The sequence below is a fragment of the Lampetra planeri genome, chromosome 25, assembly GCF_965212315.1.
Source record: "Lampetra planeri chromosome 25, kcLamPlan1.2.h2, whole genome shotgun sequence".
NCBI lineage: Eukaryota > Metazoa > Chordata > Hyperoartia > Petromyzontiformes > Petromyzontidae > Lampetra > Lampetra planeri.
Genome location: NC_136131.1, coordinates 10,893,668 through 10,907,488, shown reverse-complemented (window position 1 = coordinate 10,907,488; position 13,821 = coordinate 10,893,668). Strand labels below are relative to the sequence as shown.

General features: G+C 46.5%; 1 protein-coding gene across 1 annotated transcript in view; it reads right to left on the bottom strand.

The window, feature by feature from the left end:
- The window catches only part of LOC144727449 (neuronal PAS domain-containing protein 3-like), a 206,408-nt gene that overhangs the window by 65,348 nt on the left and 127,239 nt on the right, over window positions 1-13,821 (bottom strand). Inside the window, exon 4 of the mRNA XM_078606286.1 lies at window positions 11,557-11,646. Coding sequence (XP_078462412.1) covers window positions 11,557-11,646 — 90 coding nt within the window. The remainder of the gene's footprint in view (window positions 1-11,556; window positions 11,647-13,821) is intronic.

The following is a 13,821-nucleotide window of genomic DNA, read 5'->3' as shown; positions in this document are numbered from 1 at the left end:
TGGGAAGCGAACATCAAGGTCGGCCCAAACCGATTTGGTGCCAGCGATACCAGCTTGAGCAGAGAATCGAACTCCAGTCACATTATATCTCGAGATTATTTTCTCGGAAGTGAGGGGGAGATGGGGGGGGGGTCCTAAATTTGTGTTTTGGAACTCGCGCCAATGCTGAGATTTTGGCTTCATATGGAAGGACACCGGAGATGCCGTAGAACACCCAGCACGCGCACGAAGTGAGGGTGACACTCAACACTGCCACCTCCTGGGTCAATGCTCATCTCCACGCCGACAATACCTTGCAAGCTCGGCATAGGTGGCCACCCATCCGAGTACAAGCCAGGCTCAACGCAGCTTTGCTTCCAAGAATCGACGAGATCGGTGCGCGTTGAGGGCGATTTGGTTGTGCTGTAACCGAGTCCGTTAATCAGATGAAGGCGGCAAGCGATCTCTGACTTCCCACTGCCACGCACACATATATCCCGGTCACTGCTGTGGCCACGGACCCATTAAACAACTCAGCGTTTTTACACGAGCACTCAGTGGACATTGACAACACGCAAATGAACACAAATGAGAACATTTAACCAATTGCACGCACTTTGCAGTGCGTCCTAAATAAAACAAATGTGCCCCATCCAACCCTTGAGTGCATTTAAAATCCTCCAGTTCCCGTGCGCAATGTTCGTCGGACACACAGTCGAGATGCGTCGATACAGTTCTAATTTTAGTTGGGAAGTAGTTATTTTATTCTTTCCTGGCAGGCGATGGCTTTCTATACGAGAGATGTTATCTCTAGTTCTCTCTTTGCCGCGAAAAGTCGTGCTAGAGAAATCTAATTAAAGTTTAAGAGAGAAAAAAAATGTGTGCGCTGGTCCTATGCTTGCCGATTACGGTGCCGTTACATGCCAAGAATTTCTGATGAGACGCACGCGGCTCCATAATTAGTTGCATTAGCCCGCCTGGCAAATTCAGTTTCCGCCTGTCACAGATGCCTGAGCTTAAACAAACAACCTCCACCGAATCTGCATCTGCTGCGACAGATAGCAGCCGCCGCAAAGAAAGGCGTTGCGTCCCGTCACGGATTTTTCGGAATGTGCCCATGCACCTCACGGCCGCTGGTCACGTGCTGGAACGGGCAGCGGTACCTTGAGTCGATATCCTCATTTTATTTCATTGCTGATCAGTCAGCAATGATTCGTGTAAAGTGACAACCTTCAGACGCGATAGAGCGAGCGAGTGATTACTCGCGTAGACTAAGGATAACCTTCAAGGTTTTTTTTTGTAGTTGCTGTGGGGGGCGGACGAGTGGCATAGAGGTCAGGGCGCTGAGCTGGCACAACTGACATCATGCTGCGGTTGAATCCAGGGAGACACCCTGTGATGAAACTGTGTTCTGAAGTTGATGGCCCTGAACATCACTCTGAAGTCGGCTGTGCACTTAATTAAAAATATTGGCTTGACTGTCGCGGTTTTGAACATTACTCTTTGTACTCTTAGTTCTTTCGGTAAAGTCACGTAGGTAATGATGCAGCAAATCTGGCTGTGACGGTCCCACCTGATAACGGAGACTTGTGTTGCCTCTGAAACGTCGTGATTTTTATTTTTATTTTATTTTCATTAATTTTAATTTAATTTTTTACCTACGTGACTTTACCGAAAGAACTAAGACTATGAATCCTTGCAGCCCAGAAAGCTTCAAATCTAGAATTACTCTCTGTGGCATGGCGGGTGGGAAAGTGCTGTCCTCCATTGTGAGAGAGAGAAGCCACACGAAGGAATCTCTGAGGTAGCTCTTTGAGATCCGCTTCAGTGGGCTGCTTCCTAACACGAAGGAGTGTGCTGCTGTGTGAGAGTTTCTGAACATCTTGGGTGTGACAGTCTTGTACACTGCCTTCATGTTATTTTCAATATCACTCAAACTTTTCGCTAAAAAAAGAGGCACATTGAGTTCGTAAGAAATATGTTGTTAACATTTCAACGACACAATTCTAACTGTCTATGTATATTTGTTGTATTCCTTATTAACAGATGACGCACTCTGGTTAGTGCACCGCTCTATAAACCCAGTGACAACAATTACATTTCCAGCTGCGGCGAACATCCCTGGCGAGTGATTATCGCTTCACCATCGCGCACTGAACCAGCATGATGAAGTATGGTCAAACAACCACCATGGCCGGCACGGTGTGGGGATGTCTCCATCCATCAGTGGATTAACACATATAGCTCTCCCACTGTTATTATACCGAGCTCTTGGGCATCTTTGCAACCTTCACGAACACGCAAAAAAATCTCTGAGTTGACCAATAGTCTATGAAAATTTTAAAGGGTGGCTTTATTCTCCAAATAAAACAGTGCACCGCTCACGGCTAATATACGCTCATAGTTATGCAGCTACTCTATATTAACATGTCCCAGCAAATTAATGGATGGACGGATGAATAGATGGATGGCTGAATTTATAAATTGCAACGTCGATTGAGCGATACAGCAACGAAAAAACCCAAGATAAATAGATGCAGCCCGCCTCATCGGGGATAAATGGTCTGGTGCAGAATCATCGAAATTGCAGAGGGCTTTGACCGATGCTCATCGGCATCAGGAACTCGTGGCTTCCTTTAGCCAGTTCCGGACACTCTCCATCAATGACGGGGGAAACCCCATCGCAACAGGACAATGTGTGCAAGCGGCACAGGTGCGCTCGTGATCTTGAGAGCATTGCACACGAAAATTCGGTGGTCATGGTGCGAGTATTATTGTTGTTGTTGTTCATACAGTTGTTTACCCAGGAAAAACCCACTGAGTCTCAGGTTTTCCAGGAGGGTCCTTCTAAGTTTTTTGATGCAGGGCATTGACGATTTGTGCATTGGCATCCTAGGATAGAATGCGCATCATAAATTTGAATTATTATCATTACGTGTTTCCCAATTCAGTAATTTTTGCGAGTATCGTACTGTACTTTTTAAAATTTGTCAAGTTTAAACCATGACACCACCCGCAAACAATGGCCAATTTCTTCGAATGAAAAAACAGGCTCTGTAACAGTCACTGAGAAGTGGAAGGTGCGGATGTTATGGTCAGTACAGCCGTGGTATTAGAATGTTAGGGTTAGTACAGCCACAGTGTTAGAAGGTTATGTTTAGTACAGCTGTGACATTAGTAACGAGGACGGCTGCTGGATTCGAACCGTAAATGTCTGCAGCAAGCGGCCAATGTGTTACTGCTGGGCCAAGCCAAAACATGCCGCAGGTGGTGAGATGTTAACTACCTCGCCTGATATGCAGGAGTTTGTGGGTCCGATCCTGACCCTGACGGCTGTATATACGGAGTTGGCATGTTCTCTTCGTGGTCACGTGGATTTTTCTCCGGGTCATCCGGTTTTCCCGTCGCGTTTAGATAAATTGGCCGCTAATACATTTCCACGTGATAAGCCACTTCGTTGAGCTATCATTTGTGGCGTTCTTTCGAAAAAGAGCCATATGGCTCAATGAGGTCTTAACTGATGAAATACAAAAAAAAAAGAGTTTAGTTTATAGTTTTTTATGTCATGCGAGGTATGATGGGAGTCGTGCATCCCTGCTGTTTGTGAGCACACACCCTGCGCTTGTTGATATTTCTTTCAGTTCTTGCATCTGGTCGGACCTGCTTCATATGAAATGTTTTATATTTTGAGCGAAATAAATAAATGAAATGAAACAGCCTACTCGTATGGAAATGTTTACAATTATACCATGCAGCAATGATCGTGATACACAGAAACCACTGAAATATTAAGCTTTGATTTGCATATTAGGTGTACTCTCCTTATTTCTTCAGGCCTGCTCGAAGTGCAGTACAGTCTTGTGTTTAAAGATAATAGCAATAATTTACAACCCTCTGTCAATCAACTGATGTCGATCATGTGGTCATTGAGGATCGGTGAAGGTCAGAGAGGATTGGTTGCTCCAAGACCAGTTCAGATAGCACTCACCTCGCCGTGTTAGCCATGGCCAGCAAATTAACTGAGGTCTCCGGGTTCACAGACCCAGGTTATTAGCCAGTGTGCCAAGATGAAATGGAAAGGCATCACAACAAGGAAAAGAACACACAGAGAGAGAGAGAGAGAGTATTGCACGTGTTTACACGCACAGCCCTTCATTCAATCCACTGCTGGATGAGGGCCTCCCCACAACGTGGTCGTTGGAGGCAGTTCCAACACACCTCGCCACGCTGGTCAGTGTGGCGAGGTGAGGGCATGGGAAGGGGGCCTATGACGCCGCTGCCCTTCCCCCTGCTGACATCCACGCAGCAAGAGCGCCACAGCCACCTAGACCAGCGCTCCCCAACATTTTTGGCACCAGGGACCGGTTTCGTGGGGGGGGGGGGGTCATCATTGGGTCTTTCCCCCTTTTCAAAGAAGCTTTCCAGCAACGTTTGTTTTTTACTCATTGTGGCTACTCGGGGTTAGCTTGAGGGGTTAGAGCTTGTGGGCTTACCAAGACTGTTCACAGTGCGGGAAAGAGGCGCGGACTGAAGTGGTCAATAATGAAATAATTGGGGCGGGTTCCACACGCGGACTCACCGCTCTCACCTCCTGCTGCCGTGCGGCCCGGTTCCTAAAAGGCCACGGACCGGTAGTTGTCCGTGGCCCGGGGGTTGGGGACTCCTGACCTAGACGACGAGCCGGTGTGCAGGCCGGTGACCCATCCAAGCGCCACTCAGGCTCAAACCCGCTGGGCTTTGTGAAAAATGCAGAGATTGGGCACATCGCGGGCGATTTGATCGGCGGCATTATAGCAACGAGCGGCCTAAAAAGTCATCAATCACACCGCTGCTACATTTGTGTACAAACATTTGTTGGAACAACCCTCCTCCCCACCACCCCCACAGCCTCTCACACACAGGAAGAGGTATCAGCCTTGCCTGACATGATGGAGCACGGCACATTCTGCGTGGAGCATGTAATTATGGTTTTGTACGGTTTTATGCTGAGCTTCTTACATCTCTAAAATACCAGGTCTCACGTTATGAATGGACTGTGTTCGAACGGCTAATTGCAGTTGCACGGTTTCACTCCCTGAGTGCGACAAAATGGGGGCATAACCCCTCCACCGTCCCTTCTAATTCTAATTCACCCCCCTCAACAACAACAACAACATTATTAATCAACTCACTGTTCGTTTCCCTCCATTCACTCCCCCCTTTACGTCCATATTAGGCCAGAACACATAACTTACTCGCACCTGTACCGAACTTTTCCTGCCGCTTCTTGCTGTCATACAATGCTCGCACGGTTTTTTGTTGACGAGTAAAATGAACAGCACGTGGATAGGAGAGAAGAATAGGCCGTGGGACCACTTTACCGCTTGCATGGAAGTCGTCCTTGCTTTCACATTACCGATATGGAGCAAACGTAAGTTCGTGGCGTCATATCGACGATTCAGAAACTTGAGTGGGATTGCTGCAAGGCGTGATGGCTGGTCGTCGAGACTAATGACAGAGTGGCAGCCAAAGGAGATAATGCATCTGAGAGCGCGTCAACTGCAGAGATGGAACGATGAAATCAGCTCGCGTGCGGCGGCCCGATGGATAGCTCTGTCGTGCGACCATGAATGATGGTGACAACTTTGTGATGTCTCCATCAAGCAGTGGACGGATCAAGGCTCATTAGTGGACATCTGCGGAAATACTGGACATTTGTAAAAAAAACGATCTTCATACTGTAGCTCATCGGATTCCCCCCCTATAAGTAAAGATTCCGATTCTGAGTCTGATAATATAGCTCCAACTAAGGGATGTGATTTGAGATGAAAATGATGCTGAATTTATAAAAGGACTACGTCCGCTTTATTTTATTCTAGGAACGCATTTAGTTGAACTTATTTTTATATATAAAAAAAAAACACGCGGAAAACTAAAAAGTTTGTTTTCTGGTTGCAATCGAATACGGGAATAATCAGCTAATTCATGCATTTTACCAGCATCATTATTCAATACAAAACTGAAATCAAAATCTCACAGCATCAAATACCTGCAGACAGCTTACTTTCAAAATAACAACAACAACACGGCACCCACTAAAGTGGCAAATGTGTCATTGTTATAGTCAGGATAAACAAGTTGGAGAAAATGCATGTATTAAGCATCTGCCTTACTACTACTATTATTCCTATTAAAAGCTGCACGGCTCACGATGGCTTGGCGTGGCGAGCACCGCTGGACTAGCGGTCCACAGCTGGGGTTCACGCATCAGCAGTTTTTTCTTGCCGTGGTTGTCCCACCTGACGACGATTGTTTGTGTTGCGATCGAAACGTCGTGATCTATTATTTTTCTACCTAAGAGTATTTGGTTATTGCTCTACATTTCCACGTGATAAGCCACTTTGTTGAGCTGTCATTTGTGGCCAGGTCGCTTCTGAAAAAAAGCTACATAGCTCAGTGGGCCTCTGCTGGTAAAATAAAAAAAAAATTTAGTTTTTTAGTTTGCATTCGATAGCAAAGGGAAGAAAAAAACTACAATGGCAGAGGTTTGATCATTGCCTCTGCCACCTTATGAAAGTTTATCAAAAGCTGTCGGTAACCCATCATTGGGGCATAGCTGTCATACATCACCTCCACATTTAAATGAATAAATTACTCTCATGCATGTGTGAAAGTTTTCGAACGATAAATCTAGTTATTTTAATGTAAAACTCTTCCAAATTATATCTGAATAATTCATGGCAACGAGCGTCTTTATGCGGAGGCATTTTGGATATTTGTAACATTCGTGTCAACGTGAAGTGGATTTTAATGCAAAAAGGAAGCAATTTTTAATGGCAAAACAAAGCAATTGCATGGTGCTTACAAACGGCCTGCTGATGGGAGGCAACATTCTTGCATTTAAAGGATATAATTTGCTAAATCAACCTCAGAATTTTAATATATGCACCCAATCATTGCGTCTCTGACAATTTCAAATATACCCAAAGAGTGTCAACAAATGCGAGTTGGGATTCAACCCATAACCGAACACATCTGTTCCTCAAGCGATGCTTAACTTGGCCGAGCACAACTACGAAGCCAAAGTTATCGTACAATGTACCGTACTGTGTAAAATATCTCCCCCTGTGAGGCAGCTCTATGTCTGTATGTCGGAATCAACACGATGGGCACTTTTTCTAAATCCCTCCCATCTCCGTTCCCCCTGCAATATGCATGGGGTCACCCTACTGTTGGTCGACGAGCAGGTCACGTGTGGTGGGGTAAAGTGTGGCTACTCCAACCTCTTCCAAGACGCCTGGTCAGTGTGAAAAGTCGGCCAAAATGCCTGACTAGCGGAGGTCTACCTGCCAGCAGTGGCTGTAGCTTTGCCTTGTGTAGACTTCAGCACAGCCAGCAGTCACGTGTACAGGGGACATTCGTTGGGGAAACTAATTTTAGACTTAAAACTAATTTCTTTACAGCTGCTTTGTGTGTCGAGCTTGTTTTCCTTCCCCCGCACCTTTCGTTTAGAGCGGTTGGCTACGTACGGCGCGAAAGAAGTTCAACACATTAACGGTCCCTGCCTGGATGTGTAAAAATGGACCTGACAATGACAGACTGGAAGCAACTGGTCTGGTCGTCATATTCTCCGGCGTGATCTTTGATGTGACGTTGATGGGCTTGCCTTTCACCGGGCGTTACAGGCATGGAAATCCCTTCACATCATGCCTCTTCCTCCCATAGAGAAATTGGGAAGAACCGTATTCTGTTTGTTTCAAATATATATGCGTGTGATTATTAAGTATAAAACAAGGCAAAGTCGAAACGGACTTTAAGATGCACATTCGCGAGATGTACAAAGTCAAGTGGAAGGGGAGCGTCTGGCTGCAACGTACGGTGGGGAGAGACTCGGGCTCAGAGCGGGAGATAGCATGTGCCAGGCTGTCAATAATGCACACAAACATGCATCTCATATGTCCTTACATACAAGGGCTTGCTGACAGATCACGTCAAGACCACTCCACCCTTTTCAGATGCCAAAATAAGTGATCCTGCAACACGTATTTGCCTTCCAGGCAACGTTTCGATTAGAAATAATATAAGAATAATGAGCTCGTGCACGATTCTCCCGTATCCGTGCATTCGCAGCCCCACTCCCAAGCTGTAAATGTTTAGATGCATATCTAATATAATGTTTAGATGCATATCTAATATAATGTTTAGATGCATATCTAATATAATATAAATGAAAGAGGAACGAAGAACACATTACGCTATTTTTGTGGCACAATATAATCGTTGTATGACTTGCGGTAGTAACTTACAGTATATATGATGCCACCTATTATATTATAAGTATTTTAAAATGTTGTTCCAATACTACATTAGATTGCTTGGTGCTCCACTTCACAGATCAAACGGTTTATTTACTGTGGAAAGATACAACCTTCATATTTTTTACGTCACCCGTGTAAAAATTTCAAATAACGCAGACATTGGGGCAAATTAGGAATTCAAGACCAACAATTTATATCGTGAGACTTCACCTTCAGATGTAAACATTTCCCACAGATTTAGATTACCAGTTATAAATTCGACATTAATCCCCTCAGATTTAGAATATCTGTTATTTATTCAGCATTAATTCCTACCGTAATTGCAATCTCAATTCTGTAGCTCATGATCGATTTTTTTCATCAACCTCTCTTCAATCTGGTGGGTTGTTTATTTATTCATTCATCATGCGTATTTACGTTTGTGTGGGGAGCGGTGACCCAATGGTTAGCGCTTTGCGCTACAAACCCTGGCGAGCAGGGTTGGATTCCCGCTCACGGCCAACACCAGTGATGATTAACTGAACAGGTCTTCGGCCTCCCGTAGGTCGACTCAGCCTCAAATTAGTTACTTGGTGCGATGTGTAAACATCGCCACTATGGAGACAAAGGCGGCCGGGCGTGGTGCTGGCCACCCACCACCTCGTTTTGCCGTTCGGGCCTTCATAGGTGCTCGCTAACAGCCCTTGCCCCAACCGTATGTTGCAGGCTATAAAGGGGGCTCTTTGTCTTTGACAGTACCGTGTCATTACTGCCTATGCCTCCACCTCTCAGTTATTATGTATTGGCCTGCCACGACTCTGTATTGCACTGTCCAGAGATGCTCTGTATTTGACGCCGCGTGAGGCGAAAGTGTCTCGTGGTGTCAGGGAGCGGCCACTAAGCCGCTTCTGTGATCGTGTGGCGAACGCAGGTCAGCAAAGTGCAAACGTGCCACTATTTGTCGTTGTCCGCCCCCACCACCCCCCTGCTATGCCCGCCCGTCTCAACGTTAAAGTTGGAGAACAAGAACGCAGCCCTGGTCATGGGGTGGGGGGTGGAAACTGAAAAAAACGGGTCACCTACAAAATGTTAACATTGCTATAGAACTGCCTACAAGTGTAAGCCATTGCGTCCCACATTCCTTGTGTCAACAGGCAATTAATCATGTTCACTTAGCTCCACGTGTCCTATCACAAAGAAACGCAAGGTCCTGACTTAGTGTTCTTCGCCATTAGCTACATACTCTGAAGCCTAAACACTGCTCAGCCTTTTGGAGAACACGTGGCTGCAACCTGCAGGAATTGTCTATTCAGCTTTGTTACACAGCGCATGAATACCGTCATCAGGTGGGACCGTCACGGCTGTGACGGTCCCACCTGATGACGGAGACTTGTGTTGCCTCCGAAACGTCGTGATTTTTGTTTTATTTTATTTTATTTTCATTAATTTTGATGTTTTACCTACGTGACTTTACCGAAAAAACCTAAGAATATAAATAATCTCAATGCATGTTCCCAATGTGGAGGGAAAATCTCAGAGGACCCGGAGAAAAAAATCCACGCGATCAGGGGTAGAGCATGCAAACTCCAAATATCCAGCAGGCGTCAAGGTCGTGATGGAAACCCCGACCTCTTGCATACCAGAGGATGAAGATAACATCACAGCACCGTTGCCGCACTGCTACCTCCTTGTACCTCGTTGCCTACAACACCAGGCAAGCACATGTACCTCCCGATCCATGCACTATCGAGCACGACCCTCCTAAGCTTCAAAGATCCAGTGGGGATCAGGGACGTTTAGGGTGACGGGGGGGGGGTTGCTCATTGACAAACTGCAGCCAACACATTTTAGACCATTGGGTAAACATCGGCTGTGTTCGATGGAGCCGCTTAAAAACCATGATCAGAAATAGGATTTGGAGTTCAGTGTAGTGTCTATTAAAACACAGCGTTCCTGACGAACGTGCACAATCATCATCATCATCATTGTCATCTTCCAGAAATAATTTAAGGCTAATAATGAACACATTTTATTTCCACCAATTTCCATTCACCAATTTTCCCTCTCCTTTGTAATAAATTACATCATTTTTTTGTTGCAAATAAAACAACGCAATACGGTACTAAAATCGAAACAAAAAGAAATTAGCCTAATTTATCACAGCGGAGCACGCACGCACGCACGCGCGCGCGCAAGAGTAATTAAAATAAAATTTCATTGGAAACTCTAAATGCATGAAGGTGACTGCAAGGGCCTTTGTTGAAGTGATTTACTAGGGCAGCACCAAGCTCAATAGCGACGGCGCTGGGTAACCGCGCGTCGGTATGAATCAAACTCTCCAGACGTGCCTTCGCCATCTGAAACATTTCGAAACCAGAGCAAGCTGCGGCTTGATGTTTATTCATGGAGTGATGTACGCTCATTCCTTGACAGACAACAGCCCTTTGACACCAAGGGAAGCTGATTTATACCTTTTTATTTGCTCGGCTGAGGCTGTGATTTTACTCGCAGTGTGTCTGATAGACAATAATCTTTGATTTCATTCCGGTAAGCGTGGTGAATTTAAGGCCACGCGGTTTGCCGTGCGTGTGCTGTATTATTAATGTTAACACAAGGGTGCACAGCGGAGAGGCGGAGGCACAGTGGCATGTGCACGTTGATATCAACCTTGCCGCCTGAGTTCAATTGCCGGCCACGGCTCTCACCAGTGGCGAGTGATATCTGCGCCGGTCCTCAAACCTCGGGCTTCGCCAAAGCGCACTCACCAGTAAATGATGGTCAAACATCCCCCATGACCGATGTGTCCTGTCGGGAAGTAATGGATCTGCAACGGGCTGTACATTGCAATTTTTTTTTTTCTCATGGGTTAAAGGTAAAGGTGCAACCATGAAGTGTGTTGCTCAAGCCACTGGTTTGCAGAAGGCCCTCCACTAGAGGGAGCTCGACAGAGCTCACTGTAGAAGCTGTGTTGGCCTACTCTTCCACGTTGGCCAGAAATCTTGGATGAGGTGGGTTCTGCCCACACTTTACACTGTACCCCACCACACGTGACCTACCGATAGGCAGTGGTGCACCCATTAATACTACTGCTGGGTGAACAGAGGCTGTGGGAGGGAGGGGGTCGGTTGAAGAGGGGGATTGGAAAAATCTTGCCGATTGTTTAAACTCCCATGTTGGGGTATCGAACCGGCGACCTCTGGGTTTGTAAGTCCAGCACGACAACACCCGTGGATTCTTATATCGCGCGGCCAGAGGCACGTACGTACACTGCAAGTGAAATAACGTAAATGTTTACTCTTACCTGCGAAAGGCCCAGGTATATAGAGACGGTTTCTGAGATGTACAGGAATCTTCCTTCTTGGTTGAGAACCAACACAAATCCATCAAGTGCCTAGAACGAAACGGGGCAACGATCAAATGGGCTGAAATAAAAAAATTGACATCAGTTCCACACGTAGTAAGTAGGGCTTCCGCGACGAAGATTTTCCATGAGAGGGTTTGGTTGGGTTCGAGCGCGTGAATATAAATGCGTCGCTAAACCTGCCACCACCCGACATAGCCAATTAGTAAGGTTTGTCACGTTAACAGAACATGCAAATTTGTGACTAATTGAGCACACCAATGTATTGGAAAGTAAACCCACAACATCTACAATCTGTCGGTAACGAATTTGGCACGTTCTGTTTACGTGACAAACCTTACTAATTGGCTTTGTCGGGTGGTGGCGGGTTTAACGACACATTCATATTTACGCGATCTGACCCGACAAAACAACCCCTCTGTTATGGATAGCAGTGCAATGTCAAACATTCCGACTGTCACGTCTCGACCAATGAACCGCCCACACCCACGGTGTAGCTTGTCATCGACGCACTCTTGATCCCCTGCACATTTGCTTACTATTCGCTTCACTCTCGAGTGCCGTGAAGCGCGCTCCCAAAGGTTTAAAAACCGCGCACGCTTGAATTTTATCCAGGAACCTTTCGTGTGTGCGGTGGTGTCACCCGTCGTGGCATGGAAATGTTGACACGTATCCGACCTATTCACATATCGGCCCATTCCTCAGCCAGTCGGATACGTGCCGTTGTTCTGTATCTGGAAGTTTACGTTGACTTTTACAAGTTCGGGTTAGATTTCTAATTCAGTTTACGATTAATTGAGTGCTCAATTGAGGGTTGAATGTTGTCCCAAGTCAATTCGATGACTACTTGTGGTAGGGAGTAAGCTGTGGGCCGCAGTGTGCAACATAGCACAATCCATTGTTGTGCTGTACTCTGCTGTAACATCGAGTGCACCCAACCGGACGGGGTCATAGTTCATCAAGCAGTAGATTGACAAAGCGTACTGTTGCGTGTACATGTGGGTTCGTCAAATGAGTGGGCAAACCCATATTTCCGGCAAGTAATTGGGTAGGCCTGGCAGGGTGGGATAATTGCCCATTCGCCTACCTGCTGTGCTGCAGGACACAGGGACACACCATTACATTTTTACCATTTCCATTTAGACGTGAGGGCAAGGGTGGCGGGTAGACAAACACAAAGAAAGCCTTCATGTGAGCTTCAAGAAAGGCATGGAGGTGGTGGAGAGGAGGGTGGGGGGGGCAGGCACCAGCAACACAGAGAAGCCGAGAAGCTAAATGGAGGTTGGGGACGGCAGGCTGTTGTACCCCTACAGGCACCCCATGAATATGTCGGCTGCGATGTGCATTAGCATCAATTGAAGTAACAAGGTCGTGAGGATAAGAGCTGAGAGTTTAAATTTATTGCGCCGCTGTAAGATGTACCGTGCTGATGGAGATGACTTGTATTAGCTCCTGTCTGTTTGCACCAGCCATTACAGTAAATAACCACGCCGATGTTTTATCTGCCTATTTTCAAGTTGCCACTTTCAAGCCGTAGAGCGCGTTGCCATCTATTGGTGGGCTCGGACGGAAACGAGACGGGAAAAAAAGAGAAACGCGCGTCGTACTAAACACGTCATGCAATGTGGGTCTTCGTTAAGCTTATTAATTAAGAATTGTGGAGCGGCTGCACCACTGTGCTACAATTCTCAGTGACAGCTAACATCGATGGTGAGTGATATATGCGAGCCGAGTCTGGACCCCACTCCACTTCACAAAACCCCGCACTGGCCGGCGTGGTTTGGTCAAAACGACCCCCACGAGACAATACGGCTCCGGGAGACTTTTTTTCTTCCAGCAGTGCATCGTCGATAGGGGCTGCAACGTGTTAAAATGTAGAGTGGTGACGAAGATGTCCAAGGGCACGTCCACCGAGGAGACGGAGCGACGAGATCAGATCATGCGCAGGTGCTGGGTTGGATCGTTGAATCGCGCTGTCGCAGGTGATGGCAACGGCTTGGGAGGATTCTTCATCAAGCAGTGGACTGACCAAGGCTGACGATCACAATGACGACGCGTGATTTTACTCAACGAGAAAGATGCATGAAGTGCATGCGTGCCTTCATAGCCAAATAAGAACTTATCACACTTTTCATAACCGGCTTCGACGGGGAGAAGTCTAGCCGGGCACCGCGGGAGATTAGCGACATAAACCCAGTGGCTTAG